The following is a 25,272-nucleotide window of genomic DNA, read 5'->3' as shown; positions in this document are numbered from 1 at the left end:
ACACCATATGTACATAGTACCAATGTACCACATGCACGCAACACCACTTGTACATAGCAATTTATATCCAACACATATATAGCATCATCTGCACACATCACTGCATATCCAACATGCGCATAGCACCATATGCACAAAACACCACATATCCATCATGCACATAGTACAGTATGTACACAATACCGCATATCCAACATGTAGATAGCACCATCTATACCCAGTATTGAATATGCAACATTCATACAACACTATCTATACCATCATGTACATAACACTACATAAACAACATGTACACACACAATGTATACACAACATTGCATGTGTGCATGTCATAGATGCAACATGTACAACATATACAATATATGTATAATAGTAATGCCACACATCCAAAACCACACTACCTCTACCAAGAAACGTTATTTCCAGTGTCTTATCCATGCTTATCGTAGCATGCCACAGATGACACTGCTTTTTCTTTGATGATGTATCCTTCCACATTACCTATCATAATATAAACATAGGCATAATACAAGCATATAAATTCATATTCACATGAAATTGACGTCGTATATTTGTGTTAAGTTATGGTATGTTCTATGCATATAACAGTTTACTTCTTTTTCTTATTATATTCCATAGATTAGCAATCACATGTACATAAAGCAAAGTGCAGATAGAACATTAAATGATTGACAGAAAATAAGCCAAGACAAGAGACACAAGATGTGGCGGCTAGCCAAGGAAAAACCCCACAATGTGTGGGGAAACCCTTTGATCAAATCTTCTTTTATCTTCAATAATTCAACAGAGAGAGATAGTACAATAAATCTGATTCATATCAGTAGTAGCAAACCCTAGATCAGCAGCATCAGCATTAGCGGCTTCATTATCAAACTAGGGCAGACAATCTCTCACAAACCGACCATTGGATTGACTTCATTCCACCACCAAAATTTGCGGTTTCTAGAGGTGGTTCATATGAACCTACAGTGCAGTTCAGATGAGGAGATCTTCTAGGCCACGCAGGTCAATCTTTACTTCTGCAATTGCAGCTTCAGTTTCAGCAGTTTCCGGCTTCAAACTAGGGTAGCCGATATCTTGCAAACCGTTCGTCGGATTGACTTCATTCCACCGCCAAAAGTTGCAGCTTTCAGAGGAGATTAAAATGAACCTACAGTGCAGTTCAGATGAGGAGATATTCTAGGCCACGCAGGTCAATCTTTGGATCTGCCGTTGCAGCTTTAGGTTCAACAGCTTCCGACTTCACATGTGTGAGAGAGAGACCCATTTCTACGCAGTAGAGAAGAGACTCATTTATGCACAGTAGAGAGAGAGATATGTGATGAGAAAAGTGAGTGAAAATGAGGAAAAGTCCTCTTATATTTATACACAAAGTTGTTGTTTGAATAGATGCGACTATTGGGATTCTGAGCCTGCATGAGTTGTAGGTCGGCTTGATAATAATTCCATAATCAAAATAAATTCATATCTCCATGAATACTTATCGGAATCGGATAATCTTTATATCAATCCTACACCTCTCGATGAGAGGAATCTAATAAAAATATTATCAGCCATGAATAAGATGACCCACATGAATTTTTTCCCTGGTTGCCAATTTTAATAGTCCCTCTCAACTAGGGAGAACTTCATCTGCAATCTGTCTATTGGTCATTACCATTCATCCATCAAATGCACTACCCTGTACAGCCTGACCCCTGCACTGCTCTGCTCTATTCTGCCTATTCTGGTTTGTCTTGTTCTACCCTGTATTGATCGGTATTGTTTTTCTTTGTTCTGCTTTGCTCTTGCATTGTTCTGTTCTACTCTGCTTTTGTCCAAATTATGAAGAAGAATAAATGATCGAGGATGTATCATACTGACTCAAAGTCAGTCTCATAGTATGTACCACTAGTCCCAGACCAATATCAACCAACCCCAAGTTAGCGTCATAGTGAGTATAACTCCACTGGTCCTAGACCAGTATCATCCTCAACTAACTCAAATTCAGTCTCAGAGTGCGTACCACTGGTCCCAAACCAGTCTCAGCCGACCCGAAGTCAGCGTCATAGTAAGTACCACTCCTACCACTAGTCCCAGACTAGTATCGCAGTCTCAGAGAGTGTACCACTGGTCCCAGACCAGTATCGCAGTCTCAGAGAGTGTACCACTGGTCCCAGACCAGTCTCAACCGACACGAAGTCAGCGTCATAGTATGTACCACTCCCACTGGTCCTAGACCAGTACTGCACTGACATGAAGTCAGTCTTGGAGTATGTACCATTGGTTCCAGACCAGTCTCACCTGACCCAAAGTTAGCATCATAGTATGGTACAACTCCTACCACTGGTCCAGACCAGTATCATTGATCCCAGATCAATGGAGGTCATCCTAGCGTAGGGACTATGGTAGATACAACGATGCATCCATCGGTACTACTATGGTCCCTAACTTCATTTCCCTACTCATTGATCAGATGAGAGGTACTTCCCATGAGTCCTAGACTTCATGGGTAGGATGCCTCGACAGGAGAACTAATCAATCATGTCCTCACAGGAGAACACATCAATCCTGCTACAATCGCCATGGAGAACACATCAATCCAGGCCGCCATGGAGAACACATCAATCCAAGCTGCCATGGAGAACACATCAATCCAGGCGTCACAGGAGAACACATCAATCCTGATACAATCACCATGGAGAACACATCAATCCAGGCCTCACAGGAGAACAGATCAATCTTGCTACACAGGAGAGCGAATCATCTTGTTCCACAAGAGAGTGAATCATCTTGTCCCACAAGAGAGTGAGTCATCTTGTTCCAATGCGCACCACTAGGGGAGGGTGAGTCATCCTGTGGTCATGTGTTGCTCCAGTAAGAACCACAAGCCCTCAGAGCTCCCAGAGCTCAATGTATGCAACATGTAGGATCCTTGTACAAGGGTTTCTTGATGACTCCAAGTCGTTTGGGAAAATCACAGATTAGATCTTTCCTCGGGGCTTTGATAAGGTGTTTCGACCTATACATCATCTTAATGTGATGGAGCCTCCTTGCTCATCGACTTACCATATCCCATATGATGTCTATCTGCTGGAGCAATCGACGAATACGAGATTCCTCAATAATTGAATCCCACCTCTGGTTGTTACAGAGAATCATAATGGTATGTATTCAAACAGCTCACTAAAGAGCTTCCCCAACCAGGCAGCTTCATACGAGATCATACTCGTAGATATGTATCCGGTCTCGGAGGTGCTTATGGCAACTGACTTCTACTTCTTGTTCATCCATATATCAAAGCAGAACCCAAAGAGAAACAAAACCAAAAAGTGCTCCAGTGATCCTCCACACTGCTTGCCTAATCAGCATTCGAATAGTCATGCAGTTTCATATTTCCGGTAGTGTATCTCAATCCATTAGTAATTGTGCCATGCAGATATCTTAGAAGATTGTCGGCATCAATGCAGTGAGGCTCAACCAAATATGAGCTTACAATGCTAACTGCAAAACATATGTTCAGACAGCGGTTCACCAAGAACATCAACGCGAATGCGTTTTTGAAACTCAGAGGCATTTCCCAAATTTGGTCCGACATCACTACCATATAACTTCTAAAAGTTAAGATCCTCGAGGTAGTCACAGGCTTGCAGTCCATTATACCAAATCTTTCCAATATCTTTACCACATATTTTCCTTGAGATAGGAAAATTTCCCTTGGCTTCTGCCATACTTCAAGTCCTTAGTCCTTCATTTCAAATTCAAAAGCCAACTCCCTCTTACATTTGTGAATGAGAGGGTGTGCACCTATTAGAAAGAGGTCATCCACATACAGCACCAGTATGAGAGGCTTGTCATCTCCAACCTTAAAGTAATGGTTAGGATTGACTTCACTCCTAGTGAATCCCAACTTCATCAAGTAGCTGTTGATCCTCTCATACCATGCTTGAGGTGCGTGCTTCAGCCCATAGAGAGCCTTCTTCAACCTGCATACATGATATTTTTGATCATAAATTTCAAATCCTTCGGGTTGCTCCACGTAGACCTTTTCTTTGATCGAGCCATGTAAGAATGCAGTCTTGACATCCATCTGATGTAGGTTCCATCCTTGTGAAGTGGCAAGGGCTATGATCAAGCGGATGGTCGTATATCTAGCAACAGGTGCAAATATCACATCATAGTCTATGCATTCCTTCTAGGAGAAACCACGAACAAAAAAACGAGCCTTATACTTTTCCGTACTTCCATATGCTGCATGCTTTATCTTGTAAAGCCATTTGGATGTAACAACTATCTTGTCCTGGGATCTGGGAACTACTTCCCAGACATCATTCTTCATGATAGACTCATATTCTTTGGTCATAGCATCCTTCCATACTTGATGCTTGACGGCATCTGAGAATGATGAAGGCTTATTTTGTATGATTATGCTCATGATGGTTAGGTATCCCTGATACCTATTAGGTTTCTTACATTCACGAAAGGTTCCTCGGGGTGCAACATGTCCTTCAATAGCATCAAATAGCCCCCTAAGCCATGAAGGCCTCTTCCTAGAAAAGGAAGGCTTATGTGGAGGAGGATCAATCGGATCCATGGGTTCTTCTACATCAGGCATTGATTCATCATCCTTTGTTTTTGGCTCCTTGGTGTTGGTTTCTTGAGAGCTCCTCAAAGTCGGAAGGTTGTTCACCTTACTGAGAGCCATATATTTGTGAAAGGTGACATCATGACTAATTACGACTTCCCTTTGAATGGCTACATAGATTCTATAGCCTTTAGTATTTTCACTGTAGCCCACAAAAATTCCCTTCTTTCCAGATGCACCCAATTTATTTCTTTTCTCTTTCGGCACATGAAAATATACAGGGCTTCCAAAAATTCTAAAATGAGAAGCATCAGGCTTGTTACCGGTGAACTTTTCTTCAAGAGGGCATCGATTTTGTACATATATGATAGTGTTTGTAGTTTCAGCCCATAGAAACTTAGGAAGTCTTTCATCATGTAGCATGGCCCAGATAGCTTCCACAATCGTGCGGTTCTTCATTCCTGCCACACCACTCTGCTCAGGAGTACGTGGTGTAGTAGTCTCCCTCTTAATGCTAGCCTCAAATATGCCTGAGTGAACCAACTGTAATATATCGGAGGTCTTGCTTTGGCTTGAAGGGAATGGTCCCCTTTTGAGCTTTCCTTCGGCACATCCCAGACATACACCTTCTTTCTTTCCTTGGAATTTGGGCATCCCTGTTACCATCTGTCTTACATCGGGTAGATCTTTGTAATGAAGGTGGGCAAATCTTTGATGCCAAAGTTTGGACTGAAGAGTTGTGTCACAAGACATGACACCTAGCGGCCTTCCATCAATCTGATATAATGAATCAACACTAAACCCAAGAGTAAAGACATCTTTAATATTATTTTTCCATATACATACCTTGCCATTACTGAAGGTTACCTTGTAGCCTTTGTCTTCCATTGCGAGATGGACACTAGGTTCTTTCTGAGGTCAGGTGCATTTAATACATCCTGGACTTTCTAGCCTTCTTGAATGGTTGTCCTCTTCCTCGATCCCCAGCTCTCCTCTTACCTTTGCTATTGAATTTTTCATTCCTTTGATTTTCCATCAGAGGAATTTTGATCATCGTCCTGGTGTGAGTCCTTTCTATCAAGGCACTCCCTTGCATAGTGACCTACTTTATTGCAGATGTAACATCGTCCTTTTCTTCCACCCTTAGGTCCATCCTTTCCTTTTCATTTAGTCCTGGAATTATTTCTTTTCATAGCATGAGAAGAAAAGGCATTAGGAATACCTTTAGGCATGGTCATTTCTTTCTCTTCTTACCTTGTTTCTTCTTGAATGCATCTAGCCTTTAATTCCTCGAAACCAGGAATTACATTATAGTTAAGAAGAGTAGTCCTAAACACGTACCATTTGGATGGTAATCCTCCAAGGGTTGTGAGTGCCATTTCCTAGTCTATCGTAGATTTCCTTGGAGGTGTCTAGTTCAGAGATGTAGGCCACCCAAGTGCTTATTGATAGAGTCTTGGATGATCTTCTATTTTGACTTCTTCTGTTTTCCATTTGTTCCATGCAGCAGCGGATGCATTTGATGGAGGCTCAACAATATTGCCTCTTACATGGTCCAGCACTCCTAGATCTTCTATGGTTATATCGATAGACATCTTCCATGCGTGATAGTCATCTTTCTCATGGAGCTTGTCTTCAGCAGGAAAGTGTGTTGAGGACCCCATAGTTCTTTTAGGATAGCCTTGCCAATCTTCTCTTTGGTGATTGCTCTTGCTCTTGCTCGGGCTTTCTCTTCACCTCAGCTCTGAAACCATGTTAAGTTATGGTATGTTCTATGCATATAACAATTTACTTCTTTTTCTTATCATATTCCACAGATTAGCAATCACATGTACATAAACTAAAGTGCAGATAGAACATTAAATGATCAACAGAAAACAAGCCAAGACAAGAGACACAAGATGTGGCGGCTAGCCAGGTACAAACTCCACAATGTGTGGGGAAACCCTTTGATCAAATATTCTTTTATCTTCAATAATTCAGCAGAGAGAAATAGTACAATAAATCTGATTCATATCAGTAGTAGCAAACCCTAGATCAACAGCATCAGCATTAGTGGCTTCATTATCAAACTAGGGCAGACGATATCTCACAAACCGACCGTCAGATTGACTTCATTCCACCACCAAAAGTTGTGGCTTCCAGAGGAGGTTCAGATGAACCTATAGCATAGTTCAGATGAGGAGATATTCTAGGCCACGCAAGTCAATCTCTACTTCTGCAGTTGCAGCTTTAGTTTCAGCAGTTTCATGCTTCAAACTAGGGCAGTCGATATCTTGCAAACCGTTCGTCGGATTGACTTCATTCCACCACCAGGCGTTGTGGCTTCTAGAGGAGGTTCAAATGAATGTACAACACAATTTAGATGAGGAGATATTCTAGGCCACGCAGGTCAATCTTTACTTCTGCAGTTGTAGCTTCAGTTTCAGTAGTTTCCGGCTTCAAACTAGGGTAGTTGATATCTTGCAAATCGTTCATCGGATTGACTTCATTCCACCACCAAAATTTGTGGCTTTCAGAGGAGATTAAAATGAACCTATAGTGTCGTTCAGATGAGGAGATCTTCCAGGCCACGTAGGTCAATCTTTGGATCTGCAGTTGCAGCTTCAGGTTCAACAGTTTCCGGCTTCACATGTGTGAGAGAGAGAGAACCATTTCTACGCAGTAGAGAAGAGACCCATTTCTACGCAGTAGAGAAGAGACTCATTCCTTCGCAGTAGAGAGAGAGATATGTGATGAGAAGAGTGAGTTCAAATGAGGAAAAGTCCTCTTATATTTATACACAACGTTGGTGTTTGAATAGATGCGACTGTTGGGCTTCTAAGCCTACATGAGTTGTAGGTCGGCTTGATAATAATTCCATAATCAAAATAAATTCATATCTCCATGAATACTTATCGGAATCGAATGATCTTTATATCAATCCTACACCTCTCGATGAGAGGAATCTAATAAAAATATTATCATCCATGAATAAGATGACCCACATGAAGTTTTTCCCTGGTTGCCAATTTTAACAATTTGTCATGACTACTCTTCCACTTGATTCCTCACGAGACCAAGAACCTCGTCATGCCATTCACCTGCATAAGAAATCATTCCTCCATAATAATGATTCATGATGGCCCTGTGAGACAGTGACATAGATACATGTACACATACATATGACATACAATAATATTTATCCTATCAGTCATGTCATACATATATATATATATATATATATATATATATATATATATATATATATATATATATATATATATATATATATATATGTGTGTGTGTACATATAAACATTAACATAAAACAATCATGATTCATGATCATCTTGTCAAATATCACATACATACATACATGTATACATATATAAACAATAACATAATCATGATCATAAAATAATTACTAGATAACCTAAGGTCTAGGTTAAGAGAAATTCCTTATTTATGGACGAGCATTGAGAGCAACCATTCGCAACATAGCCAAAGCATATGACACCTCTAATCCATTTACTTTACCTTTTCTGGTTACATTTCTTGTGTTTGCACTAATACTCTCCATTTACCATAATGGACCAACCAGTCCAACCAACTATCATAGTCTTACCTTCCGCTGTGCTTACTCATGCACAGAGTTTCATCTAGGTCTTATATCATTGGTTGGGTACCACACATCTCTCCCAATTTCCATCAACTTTCCTCTTTCCCAACCAATTCCCAAGACTCAAAACATAAAAGGCAAGACAAGAAACAAACAAGAAGAAGACCATAAAAACCAACAACAACATGACTCTGCAAACAAAGTGGTATGGCCATACACTATACATAAACAAAACTGAAAATCAAGCTCAACAATTCATAAAAGGCCAAAAGCACAAGACTAACAACAAACACCGTGACTCAATCCCCATGGTTCCTAGGGAAAGCTCGACCCGAGCTTGCTTCAAGATTTCATGGAAACTTCTCTTTCCATGAAACTCCCTGCATCATGCTCAAACATGTCAACCACATGTTCCAAATATCAAGACAATCATATTTATCAATTTGAAATCAAATTTTACAAACAATCATGTCATAATCCATAGTCATTAGACATAATGCTACAACTATCAACTACATTCAAGTACATATCAATTGTCTCAATACATACATGTTAGTACAATCATCTTAAAACAAAATCATTTGAACACATACTCATATTAAGAAATTCATCAATCATTCAACCACTTGCAAACATACCATGTTAAATAAATCAACTAGGCACCAAACACTCAAACACCAAATAAATGTCATAATCAAACAACCAAGCACCAAAAATACGACATAAGAAAACTCATACCTTAATGTATATCAGGGGAGGCTATCTTGTCTACACAATAAAGCTAGGTTAGCATGATACAACTTCACAACATATCAACTCAAACATAAATCATGATATCCCTAATAGTAACTAACTAACATGTTCAAGTCATAAGCTCATAAGCATTTGTCATTCATGCATAACAATCACATATGCAAAGTCAATATAGATTAGTGTGACACCATCTCACAAATATGTTGGTTTGTACCTGAATATCGCAACCATGACCATATACATAGGTCAAACCAAGTTAACGCAATACATATAACATCAAGATCTTCAAGGCAATGAGCATAACCATCATGCATATGACCAATCCAAATTATAACATCAATATCTCAATAAAATGACCCTAATAATCAAGTTAATAACATATGCAAACAATAAGCTATATATCATACTCATCAACAACATACAACATAATCATCAGGTTATCTAATATAAAAAAACAATACCAATGCATAAAACTACAGGTTAATATCGTTCTTGTCTAACACATGTGCATATAACCACACTAATCATCTAACATCTATAATGAATGTAACCATAACATAAAATACATGTTCATAAACCTAATGTATATAACCCTAATGCATACAATAATCCTTAACTTTCATATGTGCATGCCAAACATACACTACCTATATGACGATCTGTTCTTATCACAAATTTTAATGTTGCAACCTCATTATGCTGATCTTCATCCCTTGCTCTCTCTCAAGTAGCTCATTAGTATCATAACAACCAATAGCATGATGATGACCTAAATTGCATATAATGACTTCAAAAGGCATGTTTGACCTACTATAGATGCATAACAATTGAGGACAAAACAATATACACATCATTCTAGCTAGAGTCTAGTCATCAATGCATGACCATATCAAGTACACAAACCATGATGTCATGCATGACAACAACCATTACTCCATTGTACACATTTCCACATGCAATCAACAATATGCATAAGCAATAACAAATCAACTACACCTACGCATAAACACATGTAGTTAAACATAAATGATCAATTCTTGTGATCAACCTACAACTAATACATGTAATCAAAATATTCAAAAATGTAACCTAGAATACAAGGATTTAAGTAGGTATCATGAAATCAACATGTGAGTGACATATAATTCATACACAATCATTCACATGTTCCAAAAATCAAGATATCATGTCTATTAATTTGAAATAATCATTCACGAATACTAACAACCTATAAGCATACCCCCCTACTATCCATGGTCCACACTAAGGTAGGAGGAGGAAGCTACTATAATGACCCGATATCCAATGTCCAATTATGGAAATGGGATCTCCAAAGCTCTACTAAATTTAACCACACTTGAAAATAAATTGATTTTTATTTCTAATACATTTGTATGAGACCAAGTCAAAAACATTTCACTTATTCCACTTGTAACATAATAACTAAAAACATGTCACTTTTCCATTTCCTTATATACAGTTTTTCAAATTCCTTGCATGCAACCTTTCAAATTCCCCACACGCAACTCTTCAAAATATTTGCATGAAAATAGGTATAGATCAGATACATCCATATTATCATACTACAATGCTATCCCATCCAAAAAAAAATGAACATTTTCTTCAAACAATTACCATACTTTTACATTTTTCTTCAAACAAATACTATACTATTACATTTGCATGTAAGCATTTCTTCAAACACTTTACATGCAAACTAATATAGAAAAGTAATTGCATACAAGTAAGCATATATCAGATACAACAATACTATTACGCATCAATACTATCCCCAACCACAAACAACATACTCATTTGGGAATTTTATCAAACAGTTTGTATGCAATTAATCATTGAACCGTTTAAGCATTTCATCGAACACTTTGCATGAAAACTGATATAGTGAATGATTAAATGCATATATGCTAAAATGTAGTAGTACAATTATGGAAACTGAACCATATGATTAGTGGTATTTTCCCTCACTATGGTTCAAGTTTCAACTTCTAAGATTTCATATATGACAAGTTATAACAAAATTACCAACACAATCATATTTGGTGGACAATTGTAGGGTATCCAGAAAACTCAACTTCCACTGGTCATATCTCCTACAATATAGCGAATAAATTCCTAAAATTTCTATCACAATATTAGTGGGATTTCCCCGCATTGTGGAAAAAAATTTAGCCCCTGAGAGTGCCCAAAAGAAAATTTATAACAAAAATGTCAGCATGACCTATTTGAAGCCTGCTTTTAGGAGCATTTTGAAGGCTCAACTCCCTCTACACATATCCCCTAAAATATTGCAACCCTATATCTAAAATTTCTTCCACATAAAAAGTGGTATGTCCCCTCAACGTGGAAAATTTGTCAGCTTCTGAAAGCCTACAAAAGATGAGTTATTACATAAATTCCAACATGGCCTATATAAAGGTGTATTTAGGAAGGTCATCTTCCTGACATCATAATTCCTAAAGTATTGTGAACCAAGATCTAAATTTTTACCACATTATCATTGGGATTTACCTTCAATATGGAAAAAATTTCAACTTCTGATATGCCACAGAAGAAAATTTATAACAGATATGACAGAAAAGTATAAAATTCAACTTTTGTTTTTCATTTCGCCTATGATAGAGCCCATCCAGTCCAAGTGTTTGAACCATGCTCTAATACCACTCTGTAACACCTTCCAAGGTAAATTTGCATATAAACAACATAATAGAAACATAAATACAATAAATGTACCAGCCATCAAATCCATAAATACACATCAATATATTTGCACATGAAAATCGAGGGAATTAATTTTTTCATTATTAAATGAAATGAAATGTCTTGTGATGGGACTACCACGTTCCACCTGACCATAGATTGGCTGAGCCAATTTTCTCTTCATTCAATCAACCCCGTGCCATATTCCAAGCATGAATGTGGGATCTCAGAGAACACATCAATCAAAACTCATCCAGGGCTTCCAGAGGCCACCCACCTCAACCCATCAAACAATGATTCCACCTCACCATCGAACGTCACCAAACAACCATCATCAAATTGGTCTCCATCGAAGGATTCCAGAGCATTTTTCCAACTAAGGCTTCTAGAACTAGTAACTCAACCCACATATTATATAGGGCCTCTAAAGCGTTTCTCCAACCAAGGATTCTATGACTAATAATTCAACCCACCAAGGGATTCCAAAGCATTTGTCCAACCAGGGCTTCTAGGACTAGTAACTCAACCCAAGCTGTTACAGGGCTTTTAGAGCATTTGTTCAACCAGGGCTTCTAGGACTAATAACTCAACCCAAGCTAAGGAAACATGAGAACTAACCAAAATAAAGCAAGAAAATTAAACCCACAATCACCATAGCTCTCCAGGAAATGGCAAGGCTAGGCAATCCACTATCAATCTTGACCATCCTCCATCCAAATGATATATCATAACCAAGAAACCACATGCATGTGCCATGCAGGCCAAAACTAGTGAAGAAATCATACATGTAACTTGGTACCTGCATGAAAATCTAATGTAGTTGTTAATGTCGATGCCTTCTTGTGTTTTCCTGCTCTTCTTTTGCCTTCTTACTCCAAGAATCCAAGTATTCCACACCCTCCAAGAGTGCTCCAAGAAAAATCTAAGTATTCAAGAGTATAAGAGAGAGAGAGAGAGAATAATGAGAGAGATCCAAAACTGAATTGACCAAAGGTTCACCTTGAGAGGAAGAAGCTCGCCAAATGATCCTCAAAAGCCTTTTTATTAATGAGGCCTCTATTTTCTTCATTTTCCATTATTTTCCTCATCACATGCAACGTATGACCTTTCACCTCAACTTTTTCCTAATTTCCGTTATTTTCCTTCATTTTCCTCCTCACGTGCAACCTGTGACATTTCACCTCCCTTTTCTCATAATTTCCATTAGTTTCATAAATAGATGTGCCAAAATACCTTCTTGTCTCTTTAATTCCTTATCCATTGCCATTGCCAATTTCCTTAACCATAAACAACCAAATGAACACCCACTTGGATGTCCTGCCCACCATTCAGCTAGGAATACATGTCCCGTCATCTGTGGTATTTATATATTTTTACATGGAATTTTCACCAAGGTTGTTACAATTCTTTTACTATTAAATAACTCCGATGACCCCACTGGTTGTTATATTAATATATATACATGGTTACGAAAAATTTTGCAAGACCAGCCATGATCGAATCCGCCCGGCCTCACCACTGGCATTCCCATCCCAAACTGTTACCACAAAATATTACCACATGCCATTTAAAAAAAACAAATAACATAAACCATACCACAAACTATTACCACATGCCATTTAGAAAATACAGATAACACACCATTTAAATTTATGGTAACCACGCAGTATATATACATAACCTCCATGCATATGGGCAGGTGAGGGATTCGAACTGGGAACCTCCGACTGGACAAAATCATTGATTACCAATAGTCCAAGCACGCCTTACTTTATTAATTCTACCAGCCACTTTAATTAAACTCTAATTTCAAATACGCATGAGGGAGAGAACCAACGGAGAGCTAAAATTCATCAATAGAACGAAGAGCGCCAACTGGAGCTATGAGCAATGGAACCAAGAGTGTAACATGGACACAGATGTCGAGACGACACTATGTCGGCATGTTTTTCCAAACAAAATCTTTGCAGAGAATCTCAAGATGTCTGAAAGATTCTTTGGAAGGTAAAATTTCACTTTATCAGAGTGATGTCAATTTTATAGTCAAATTTCATGAAATTTCACAGGGAACGCGATAGTGAAGTCATATTTTCCATTTGAGGATTGGATTTGCAGGAACCTCATAGCGTGGAATCTTTGAATAGTATCGAGGAATCTAAAAGATTCCCTTGAAGGCTGACATTCACTACAGTCAGAATGCAACCAACTTTATACTCAAATGTCTCATAATTCGACAAAGATTTCAATGGTGAGATCAAATTTTCCAGTTGAAAAGCAGATCTCCAGTCAGCCCATGGAGCAGAATCTTTGGAGAATCATGGGGAATCTAAAAGATTCTTGAAGGCCCAAATTTTGGTAGTGTCAGAATTTGATGAATGGATAGTCGATTTTACACTACTCGATGCTAGAAATTCAGTGGTTTAGTTAATTTTTGCAACTGAGCCTTTAATTTCTTCGCCATCTTCAGAATTGAAGGTACATGAAGCGGTCATGTTATGTTTCCTTTCATTATTGTTGAGATGATGTATTATTCTTGAGATCCCTATTTAATACTATCTCAGGGATCGTTATTGCCATAATATGTCAGATGTTATTAGATTTTCATGCTCTATATTGTTGTTGAGATCCTTGTGTGACTATGTTTAGGGGATACTCATTGCCATATTATGTGATATCTTGTTAGTTTGTCATGCTGAAGGAAGCCCATTTTTAGTGAGATTTCCTATAGGGAGAACGTCTCGTGGAGAGACAAGCCACTATTCTTGAGGGCATATGACCTTGTTATGAAAAAGAATAGTCCATGTACATCATCATCATTTACAAGATTATATGAAGCGTCTTCCACACTCTTAACACTGGGCTCGAAGACATAACCCACACTAGGTGAACTCTATTATCAAATGTATTGTGATCTTGATTTGCTGATATTCTTCATGTTGTATCTTTTCTAAGCATGAACATGTGCTTCTTTATGCTCTTTTAAATTCAATTCTATTAACATCACATAAGTAAAAGATCTTGGATAATTCTGGTAGTTGAAGAGATCTAGATCACTCACATAAAATAAATTAGCTTTTATAAGTTCCTTTAACTCTTTGTTATCATTTGGAATATCTACTCAACATAATAACATCCTACATGACTTATAATCCTACGTTGATGCCTCCTCCTAGCCTTACCTTCCTCTATTAGCATGATCCTCTAATCCCATTGTTCTTTTTGCACAATAATAATTTTTTTTTAGCATTATCACAACCTCACTAAAAGTCATCATAACATACATCATTACCCCCAGATATATGTGGCTAGCATTCTCAAATTACATTCTTATCTCCCTCACACTCAACCTGGAACATAGTGCTCTCGACTTATATGACATCCAAATCTATAAAATTATTACGAAAGCATAGTTGTACCTAAAATTAACATCCAATAGGAATAAAGTGACCATGCTACACAATAAATATGCATAACAACCCAAGAGAATTTCCATAAAACTTTATTATATAAAGAGTATTGCAAGTAAAATAAAGGGGAATGATGAATCTACTATTAATTCATTACAAGTTATAATTAAAAAGATGAGTATCAACAAGAGTGTCAATCCAACCCCTAAAGGAGGTATAGACCCACCTCTTGTAGCTCTTGTCTTCATCTATTTGTCACTCACCCAACACAAGTCATCTTGTTGCACACAAACATTTAACTTGACACAACAGTAGGACTTCTTGATGATTTCTTTTCTTTTGTAACTTATGCCTTATAACTTTGAGGAATTTTCCATTTTAAATGATCTTCATATGCATATGCAATCCCGTTAGTTCCAAGGTGGTACAAGTGTCAACTATGATCACGTCGATGACTCACCCATTGAGTAGTTCCAAATTGTTTAAAGTTGTGTTGGATACTCTCAATTCATCCCAAGTCCAACCTAGTCATTCGAATTTTACACTAGTCATATCAGTGTGCCGAAGCCATCCTATGCCATCCTAGTCCACCCAATGCATTCATTTTATCATGCATAAGTGCACTACAAAATTTGGAAAAACATGTAATTGTGTCTCAATTCATGACTCCATATGTTATGGTATTTTCATCCCTTGGGTCCATAGGTCCATCTTGTGCACCAAAGGCATCCCCAAATCAATATAAAAGTAGGAACATCTTGCATTACAACCTTCTACAATAACACTCCATCCATCTTTAATAAAAGATATTATAGTAATCTTATCATGTGAAGGAGTGTAACCAAGTTTAGATGTGGCTAATGGAAAAATGGAGTATGTGTGAGTGATGAGAAAGTTGTGGTTGTTCTTGTCACCCTTTTCTCAAGATAATAAAATTCCATGATATTGTGATAAGAAAAAGGAAGTGTGATACTAATCAATGGTGAAAACTGAAGAGAAAAGCCAAAGTTTAAAAAAAAATTGTTTTTTAAGTAACGATGTGTAAAAGAAAAATCAAAAGTTCAAGAAAATTTATTTTTTAGATTGTCACATTGTGACAGCCATTGTTGCAATCTTACATTACATCGGAATTTATCCAACGTCACATTGTGACATTAGAAAATTAGTCAACCACATTTACTAATGTGGTTGACTATACTTGATTATGTTTCTTGACTATGACTGATAGCCAACATTCTTCAACTTCAATCAATATAATTTCATGTTATTATTATTATTGGTTTTATATTAATAATGAAACATAGTCAACCGATTAGTCAATAAAGTCAATCAAAGTAAACATTTATAGTCATTGTTTAAATTATTGACCATGACCAAACTTTGTTGCAATGTGACAATCCCTATTGCAATGATACATTAGTTTGCAATTTATCCAACATCACATAGCGAATTTACAAAATTAGTCAATGTTCGATTATGTTTGGAAGTCAACACTCTTCAACTTTGAAAAAAATAATTAACTATTAATATTATTGATTAATATTAATAATCAAACATAGTCAACCACATTAGTCAAACAATGTATCACCCTCTATAGTCATTTTCAAATAATTGACCAGATTGAAACTTGGTCCACCCTATAACCTCATTCACTATATTTAACAATTGAGTTTATAGCATTTGGTTTTATAATATTTGGGTTCATAATATTAGGTTTTTTAATATCGGGTTTAATATCAGGGTTTATGATATTGGGTTTATAAAATAGGGTATTCAATATATAAAGCTTAATATTACGGTTTATTATATAGTATTTATAATATAAGGTTGATTATAGGGGTTTATAATATTACAGTTTATAATATCAACCACATGCAGAACTACATTGTCATTTATCCAATGTCACATTGTGACATTATAAAATTAGTTACCACATTTACTAATGTTGTTGAGTATGCTCGATCACATTTGAGAGTGAACACTCTTCAAGTTTGGTCAAACACAATCAACTAACTCTTCAACTTCGATCAAACACAATCAACTATTAATATTATTGATTAATATTATTAATGAAACATATTCAACCATATTAGTCAAACAATGTCACCCATATGTAGTAATTATTTAAATAGTCAACTATGATGAAACTTGGTCAACTTTATGCTTACCATATTTAACCATAGTCAACCTCATTCACAATATTTAACATTTGAGCTTATGATATTGGGTTTAATAGTAGAGTTTATAATATTGGGTGTTTAATATATAGGAGTTTATAATATTAGAGTTTATAAAAGTATGATATAATATTTGGGTTTGTAATATATAGAAATTTATAATATTAAAGTTTATAATATAAGATTTCTAATATTAAGTGCTATAATATTAGGCTTAATAACATGATTTATGATTGTCACTTTATAATATAAGGTATTGATTATATAAGGTTTACCATTAAAATTTATAATATTAAATTTAATATTAAAGTTCATAATATAGAATTTAATATTAAGTTTATAATATATAAGATTTAATATGTAAAAATTATAATATCAAAATTTTATATTAGAATTTAATACCTTTTAATATTAGTTAAAAATTATTCACTTATAATATTAAAACTCTATAATAAAACCTAATACTGGTATTATAATTATATATTAATTAATATTTAGGCCGATAGTCCTTCCTTTGAAACAGAGTTTCGTCGTCCTTTTCTCTCTGCGATTGACACGTGTCATCCACATTCAACGAGCAAACAGTTTTAGTATTAAGTCTCTTTTTAATATTTTTCAGCGGGCATTCAGCGTCTCATTCAATTACTTGGCATGGTCATTCAATTACTTGGCATGGTCTCATCAGCTGGCGCGAGTTCTATTGCCCGGCTCTTGCAAAACCTCAACTGTAAAACTGTCATGCCAACGCCTTTCTCGATAATGATGGCGGTTCCAAAATTGTGTTAAATTTGACCCCTTCAATTCGTTTTATGGTTCAGCCTCTATGCTAATTTGACACAGTGAGCTGAAATATTGCAGTATGTTCTTCTCTTGCGAGACTTTAGTGCATTCGATTCTTTTTGTTGACTAAATTTCAGCGGTTGCACCTTTTCTTTTAGCAAATTGACATTTTTGTGGCGAATTTGGCCGGATTCGGTCTTCCGTTCGAGGATTCTGCTTGAGTTTGAGCTTTCTTTCGACGAATTTGGCCAAATTCGTGCTTTATTTCGACAAATTTGGGCTATATTCTGAGCTTAAATGGTGGAAATATTGACTGCTTAACCTTACTTATTACTATTCTCTGTTAGGTTTTCCAAGAATCGCTTATTACTGTTCTAAATAACTGCAGGGATTTATTTATTTTAAGCTTACTCTGGTGACGGTTTGTAGAGCAAGAGTGGGGCAGCCTGGGTGGGAAGCTGATAAGATGTAAGTTATTGGTGGTTTTTTTCTATTGAATTTCGAATATTTTGGTCTTCTTCCCTTTGTTATGGAAAATATGGAGAATTTGTGTTTAATGGTGAATGCAGAAGGAAAATTTGAATTATCGATATTATTGGTCAATATTTCAATATATTGATTTTTTCGTGTCATTATTTGTTAAGATTCCTGAATAAAAGACAAAATTTGGAATTTTTATGCCTATTTATGACCTGTCTAGAAAATTAAGATAAGGTCAGCGTAAGCGTAGGTGATTCAGGGTGGTTTGGCACAGGCATATGTATTTTGTCAACTTTGACCTTATTGAACTGGTGTCATACTTTAAGGTATCTGACCCAACATGCTTTGAGCAGTGAAAGGCAGTTTATTTTTATAAAACACGCTTTAAGTTGTAACATCTGTATAATCCATTCCTTGTTCTTATTTCCTCACCATTCTATCGAAATTTAATTGAACTAAATTTCACCGGTATTTGTGATTTTTTGTTCTATAATGCCCTCCTCTTAATGTGAAATGCAGTTCAGCATGATCCACATCTTCTAAACCTCCCAAGGCCTGATCTAATGACCTCTGAACATCGACATGCCTTCGTCAAGGCTATACATTGAACGATGCATTCCAGTCAAATCCTTGTCAAACTTGCCATTTAAAAATATTAAAATGTTCTTAGCTGCATATTCTCTTAGGTTAAACACAAAAATCACATTGATAGTAATCTGATCTCTTGCAGTTGAAAAATTCTTTTATGGGTTATCCCTGGTCCCCACCAAAACACACAATACCCACAACCTTGGCCTCACTGTCGTGTTGTGCGGCAATTTTATTGTATTTCCAAAAACTTTTAGTTTTCCACTCTAACCAGCTGTAACTGTCTTCAGATCCAATGGCTCAATGCCTTTTTTCTACACTCAATTACAAATCTTTTACATTTGGAAATAGATTTTTAACTAAAACACTGAGCAATGCCTTCTGCATAAAGAAGGGTTAGTTTTGCACAGCTCCAGAATACATTAGAAAGTAAATAAACTACCTGAAATCACCCGAAAACTGGGCTTTAGGTAATGTACTGAAGTTTTTGCTCTCTTTTAAGTTATTTTCTCGATGCTTAGGCTTTACTTAGCTCTAAGTTTAAAAGGAAATTATTGTTTGTTGTACAGTTGAGAAGGCCAAGTTCTTTTATATTGCTGGCTTTTTCCTTGCAGTCTCGCCTGAGTCGATTCAACTTGTGGCTGAACATGCAGCTCAGAAAGGGAAGGTAAAGTGTATTGTAATCACTTTAGTATCTGGAAGCAGAGGGGTTATTGTGTTATTGGTTATTTGGCAAACTAACAATGTCCATGCCAAATGGTCTTGTATTTCATGTCGTGCAGATATTTATGATGAATCTTGCATCTCCTTATATCTGTGAATGTTTTACTGAGGCATGGAAGAAAGTTTTTCCGTAAGACCTACTTCTTTGCATTGTTTTAGTCTGATATCTAGATAGCAGATGATTACGCAGATAGAACTTAAAACATTTCTATTTTCATACCAAGTTGATTTGGCTTCTTTCTTCTATGATATCCGAATTCCCTCTGTTATAACTTATATTTATTATACTGTTTGAAATGTTTCATGATATTTGGCAATTTTACCTCAGGTATATGGATTATGTTTTTGGAGATGAGACTGAAGCAAGGACTTTTGCAAAGGCGCAAGGGTGGGAGGTAAATTATGTGATCTTAATTTCTGACCAATATACTTCTGAACTTGAATGGAGTAGATGTTTACTAAATCTTTTGCATTTTCTAGACTGACAATGTTGAAGAAATAGCCCTAAAGATGTCAGCACTGCCAAAGGCAACTGGAACTCACAAGAGGATAGCTGTTATTACACAAGGTGCAGATCAAGTAGTCGTTGCAAAAGCTGGAAAGGTAATTATTTTTGATCTTTTGTCTTTTGTTTATAGCTGACATTGAGATTAAGAGAAGATTTTTCTTGAATATTGTACTGGAAGAGGCTAAAAGTTTCAGTGGTCTATGGTACTGGTCTCAGGAATATAAACAAAAGACAAAAGATCGAAAATATATACCTTTCCAGCTTTTGCAACCACTACTGGATCTGCACCTGGTAATTATTTCTCAATTTCTCATTATTGTACTGGAGGAGGCTAAAAGTTTCAGTGGTCTTGGACTCTTGGACATTCCTTCTATATTCAACCAAATACATTCTGGTCTATGGTTCTAGATTTCCTTCCCTTAAGATTAAGGATAATATGAGTTCAATCTACAAATCAGAACACTTGAAATCACCCGAAAACTGGGCTTTAGGTAATGTACTGAAGTTTTTGCTCTCTTTTAAGTTATTTTCTCAATGCTTAGGCTTTACTTAGCTCTAAGTTTAAAAGGAAATTATTGTTTGTTGTATAGTTGAGAAGGCCAAGTTCTTTTATATTGCTGGCTTTTTCCTTGCAGTCTCGCCTGAGTCGATTCAACTTGTGGCTGAACATGCAGCTCAGAAAGGGAAGGTAAAGTGTATTGTAATCACTTTAGTATCTGGAAGCAGAGGGGTTATTGTGTTATTGGTTATTTGGCAAACTAACAATGTCCATGCCAAATGGTCTTGTATTTCATGTCGTGCAGATATTTATGATGAATCTTGCATCTCCTTATATCTGTGAATGTTTTACTGAGGCATGGAAGAAAGCTTTTCCGTAAGACCTACGTCCTTGCATTGTTTTAGTCTGATATCTAGATAGCAGATGATTACGCAGATAGAACTTAAAACATTTCTATTTTCATACCAAGTTGATTTGGCTTCTTTCTTCTATGATATCCGAATTCCCTCTGTTATAACTTATATTTATTATACTGTTTGAAATGTTTCATGATATCTGGCAATTTTACCTCAGGTATATGGATTATGTTTTTGGAGATGAGACTGAAGCAAGGACTTTTGCAAAGGCGCAAGGGTGGGAGGTAAATTATGTGATCTTAATTTCTGACCAATATACTTCTGAACATGAATGGAGTAGATGTTTACTAAATCTTTTGCATTTTCTAGACTGACCAGTCCCTTTTGTTTTGTTTCATGCATGTAATTTTGGTTGTATTTTTTTCATTAGGAGAGATACAAGTTTTGATACAGAGGAAGTTATGCACATTACATAATGTACTTTTTCTTCTCCTTGTGAGGGATTTTTGTCTTGTTACCAATGTACCATTCTTCGTCTGTTTTTTCTTTGCTGTTCTATCATATCCAAGAATGTACTCTTTCTTATAATTGGAAGTAATTTATATCTTACCAAGATTAAAATTGTACTCTATTATTCTCATGTACCAGTCGCGTCTGTTTATTGTTTTTTATTAGGAGTGATAAAAATTGTCATTGCCCATTGGTAAATCATAGAACAGTCTTCTGCTCTTTCTTCTCTCTGTTGTTCCATTGTGCCAATGATGTGTACTTTTTTTATCATTGTAAGGAATTTATATCTTACTATTTGGCTTCATGTATATCTTATATCTCACTACTCTTTCTTATCATTGGAAGGAATTTATTTCTTACCATAATTTATACCAATCTCTTGTTTCGCTTCTTGTATCATATTTTGTTATAATTGATTTTTATTAGGAGAGGCACAAGTCGTGATAGGGAGGAAGCTATGCACATGTAATTTGCCAAGGGACTTTCTGGTGTTTAAAAATTAAATTGCCACATATCTCCGCTGGTCTGTAATGAGCGTATTAGCTGTTAATTTGTTAATGTTTGGTTTCATGGCACTTTTAATAAGAATTATCGAGTAGACAAATTTTGCATCAAGTGCTTTTCTCTTCTTTCAAGAAACAAATGGTTCACGTTATCTTAGTGTCCTCTTTTTTTTTTGTTCTTATTTTTAAAATGCTGAGATCATCATATTTGTTATCATTTCAGGTTACGTTGTTTCCAGTGATTTTGATTCCGAAGGAAAATATTGTTCATCCAAATGGAGCAGGTTTGGATATATTCTTTTGTCTAATGCTTAAATGTTTACAAAACATAGGTGTAGACAAGAAAATACTGAATTCTCTTCCCTTTCATTGTTGTTTTGGCAGGGGATGCATTTGTAGGAGGCTTTTTAGCTCAATTGGTGCTAGGTAAATCTGTTAAGGAATGTGTCGAATGTGGAAATTGTGTGGCAAATGTTATCATACAATGATCGTCCAACGATCTGGTTCCAGATTTCCTGAGAAGCGAAGCCTTTCTGTAGGCTTATGTTTTTTTTTTTGTTATGTTCAAAAAAACAGTTTTGAATATTACAACAAGTGCGGGTAATGAATCCCAGAATTGGCCTCTTTTCCAGCGCATTTCAGCAGACATCTTTCATTTATACATTACAATATTTTTGGGAATCTTGAATTCAGTTAATATGGAAATATTTAAATCAATTGGGGATTGTTAAAATTTATTAGGTCCCGTTGACAGTTACTTGTGAGACTTATTTCCTGATGTTGAGTTTAATAACTTTAATTTTCTAATGGAAAAAGGGAAATCATATTTTTTCACACCAGGGTAGTGGGAGAAGATGATGATTGCACTGGATGTACAAATTATCAATCCATTTAATAGTTATAATCGTACTGACAGCCTCAACGAGGCAGAGGATTAGAAATTGGTAAATGAGGGGATTGGCCTATGATCGAAGAAATTTAAATTGTTACAAGGATGAAGGATTAGAAATTGGTAAATGAGGGGATTGGCCTGTGATTGAAGAAATTTAAATTTTTATAAGGATGAAGATTTTATTTGAACATTAGGATCAATGGTGTGGCGTGCCTGCTCTAACTGCTTCACATTCTGATGATGTTGTGTTCGAGGTGACTATAGTCTGTATGTTGTGGCTGCTGTGGGTCTTCGTAATGTGAATGTTTCAGGTTCCAATTGTGTGGCTGTTTGGATTCTGGTAGCATTTCAGGATTTCACATGAAGTTGAAGGAGGTGGACTGTTGCAATTTGGCAAAAAATCAAAGGTTGCTCGTGAAGAGCAGCATGCCATGAGGCATGCTATCATAAAACTGGTGAAGTATTATGATGTTTTTGAGCATCAGGATTTCACATGAAGTTGAAGGAGATCGACTGTTGTAATTTGGCATGCAATCAGATGTTGCCTGGGAAGAGCAGCATGGCAGAGGCACGATATCATAAAACTGGTGAAGAATTATGATGTTTTTAAACATTAGGATGAGTAGCCTGATAATGGCAAAAGGTGTTATTAAAGTTAATGGTGCTGTCTGTTTCCTGTGTGCTTTGGGTCATGATTCATGGGGTCGAATCTGTTCATTTAAGGGTTTTGGTGGGATACTAAATTTTAGAATGCCTGGAGAAATATTTGGGTAATCAGTCTCATTTCTGTAATTTCTGGACAAATTTTCCTTCTTTTTGAAAAAAGGTTTGTTTAAATTGTCCACAGTCTATTTTAAACATTCTGCAAGATGTTGCTATGATTTGTTCTGTCCAAATATGGCCAATCTAATTTTACTCAGAATATTGGTCATTGCAAAGTATACATTTTTTGAAGTCCAGAATTACTTTATGTGGAAAAATCTTATGTTCGTTGTTTAGAAATACTGATTCTCAGTACTGAGATATATAGAAAGGAGGTCTTGTCATTTGTATCATCCAAGAATTATTCATTTATGTGATGGAAAGGAGGTTGCCCCTTGCCCCCTCTGCTGCTTCGTCTGATGCCTTCTCCAGGGGACTCCAGTAAAACTAAGTCAACTATAGCTCCAGCTGCCTATGCCTATGCAGCTCTATCTGAGTTCATGTATTCCACCGACCATAACTGATTGCCGGCAACGATAATGATAGCACATAGGCATAGTGAAATGCTTTTAATATTGAATTTATAGGTTGAGAATGAGATATGATGAACGTTGAGCAGAAAAATGAATGAGAGATGATGAAATCAATACGTCAATTAGAGTGATTGTGTTTTTAATTTAGAGAATGTATATGCGAGAGAATTATGTTCTTAATTTAGAGAATATATATGTGAGAGAATTAATATTTGGTGGTATAATGTACAAAAATAATCACCAAAAGTTTGGGAATATCTTCCCAGAAAATTCGATTGCTCTGCTTCAACTACGTACAAAGATATCAGACCTTGTAGACTGAGCTTTTTCCAGCGCGAAGCATCCATTTAAGTTGAGGAATTTAAGGTTTATGAGACTTGAAAGTGTCCAAGTCATGGTAGTCTCATTCTTGCTAATGTTTATGGCAAGGCAATATTTTGTGAAATGTCAATGGTTTGGAACCAGGGGTAAACACATTCAACCATCCCTATATCTGATATGGATGCTTTCTTCAATGTGAGTTCTCTTAAAAGACCCACCGATTCTTTCGAAAACTAAGCTAGCTATTGGACAACAGTCCATTGTCAAAGTTGTGTGATGTTTTCGATGGAATTAGGGATCAAACACAACACTGTAGCTAAGAATTGTAATGTCTTAGTTTTCATTAAATAAATTTCTCACCAGCAATATCGCAGTGATGCAGTACACGTGTTGTGGGAGGGAGCTTAGGAGATGGTGCATAGGTGGTACGGTTTGCGAATTAAAATTTCAGGTATTTTCCATTACCATAACACGCTATCATGATTTTGGGGGAAAAATTAATTAAACTGCTATCATGGTTTTGGGGGGAAAAATCAATTAAACTGGCGATTACTGATAATTCAGATCGGATGAGACTGCATTGGTTTTTGGGCGTGGTTCTTTGATAAAATTGGGAGTTATTAAATTTTTTTAATGC

General features: G+C 36.2%; 1 protein-coding gene across 1 annotated transcript in view; it reads left to right on the top strand.

Moving 5' to 3' along the window:
- The window catches only part of LOC149202434 (uncharacterized), a 44,717-nt gene extending 21,841 nt beyond the window's left edge, over positions 1 to 22,876 (top strand). Inside the window, exons 4-9 of the mRNA XM_089401586.1 lie at positions 19,636 to 19,755; positions 19,871 to 19,941; positions 20,140 to 20,206; positions 20,292 to 20,414; positions 22,411 to 22,471; positions 22,572 to 22,876. Coding sequence (XP_089257712.1) covers positions 19,636 to 19,755; positions 19,871 to 19,941; positions 20,140 to 20,206; positions 20,292 to 20,414; positions 22,411 to 22,471; positions 22,572 to 22,675 — 546 coding nt within the window. The 3' untranslated portion in view covers positions 22,676 to 22,876. The remainder of the gene's footprint in view (positions 1 to 19,635; positions 19,756 to 19,870; positions 19,942 to 20,139; positions 20,207 to 20,291; positions 20,415 to 22,410; positions 22,472 to 22,571) is intronic.
- Positions 22,877 to 25,272: the final 2,396 nt, after the last annotated feature.

The sequence above is a fragment of the Pinus tabuliformis genome, chromosome 2_1 (genome assembly GCF_031772625.1).
Source record: "Pinus tabuliformis cultivar Carrire ecotype Pingquan chromosome 2_1, CPIR1, whole genome shotgun sequence".
In the NCBI taxonomy this organism is placed as follows: domain Eukaryota; kingdom Viridiplantae; phylum Streptophyta; class Pinopsida; order Pinales; family Pinaceae; genus Pinus; species Pinus tabuliformis.
Note: the sequence above shows the minus strand (reverse complement) of the source record. Positions and strands in the feature narration are given on the sequence as shown.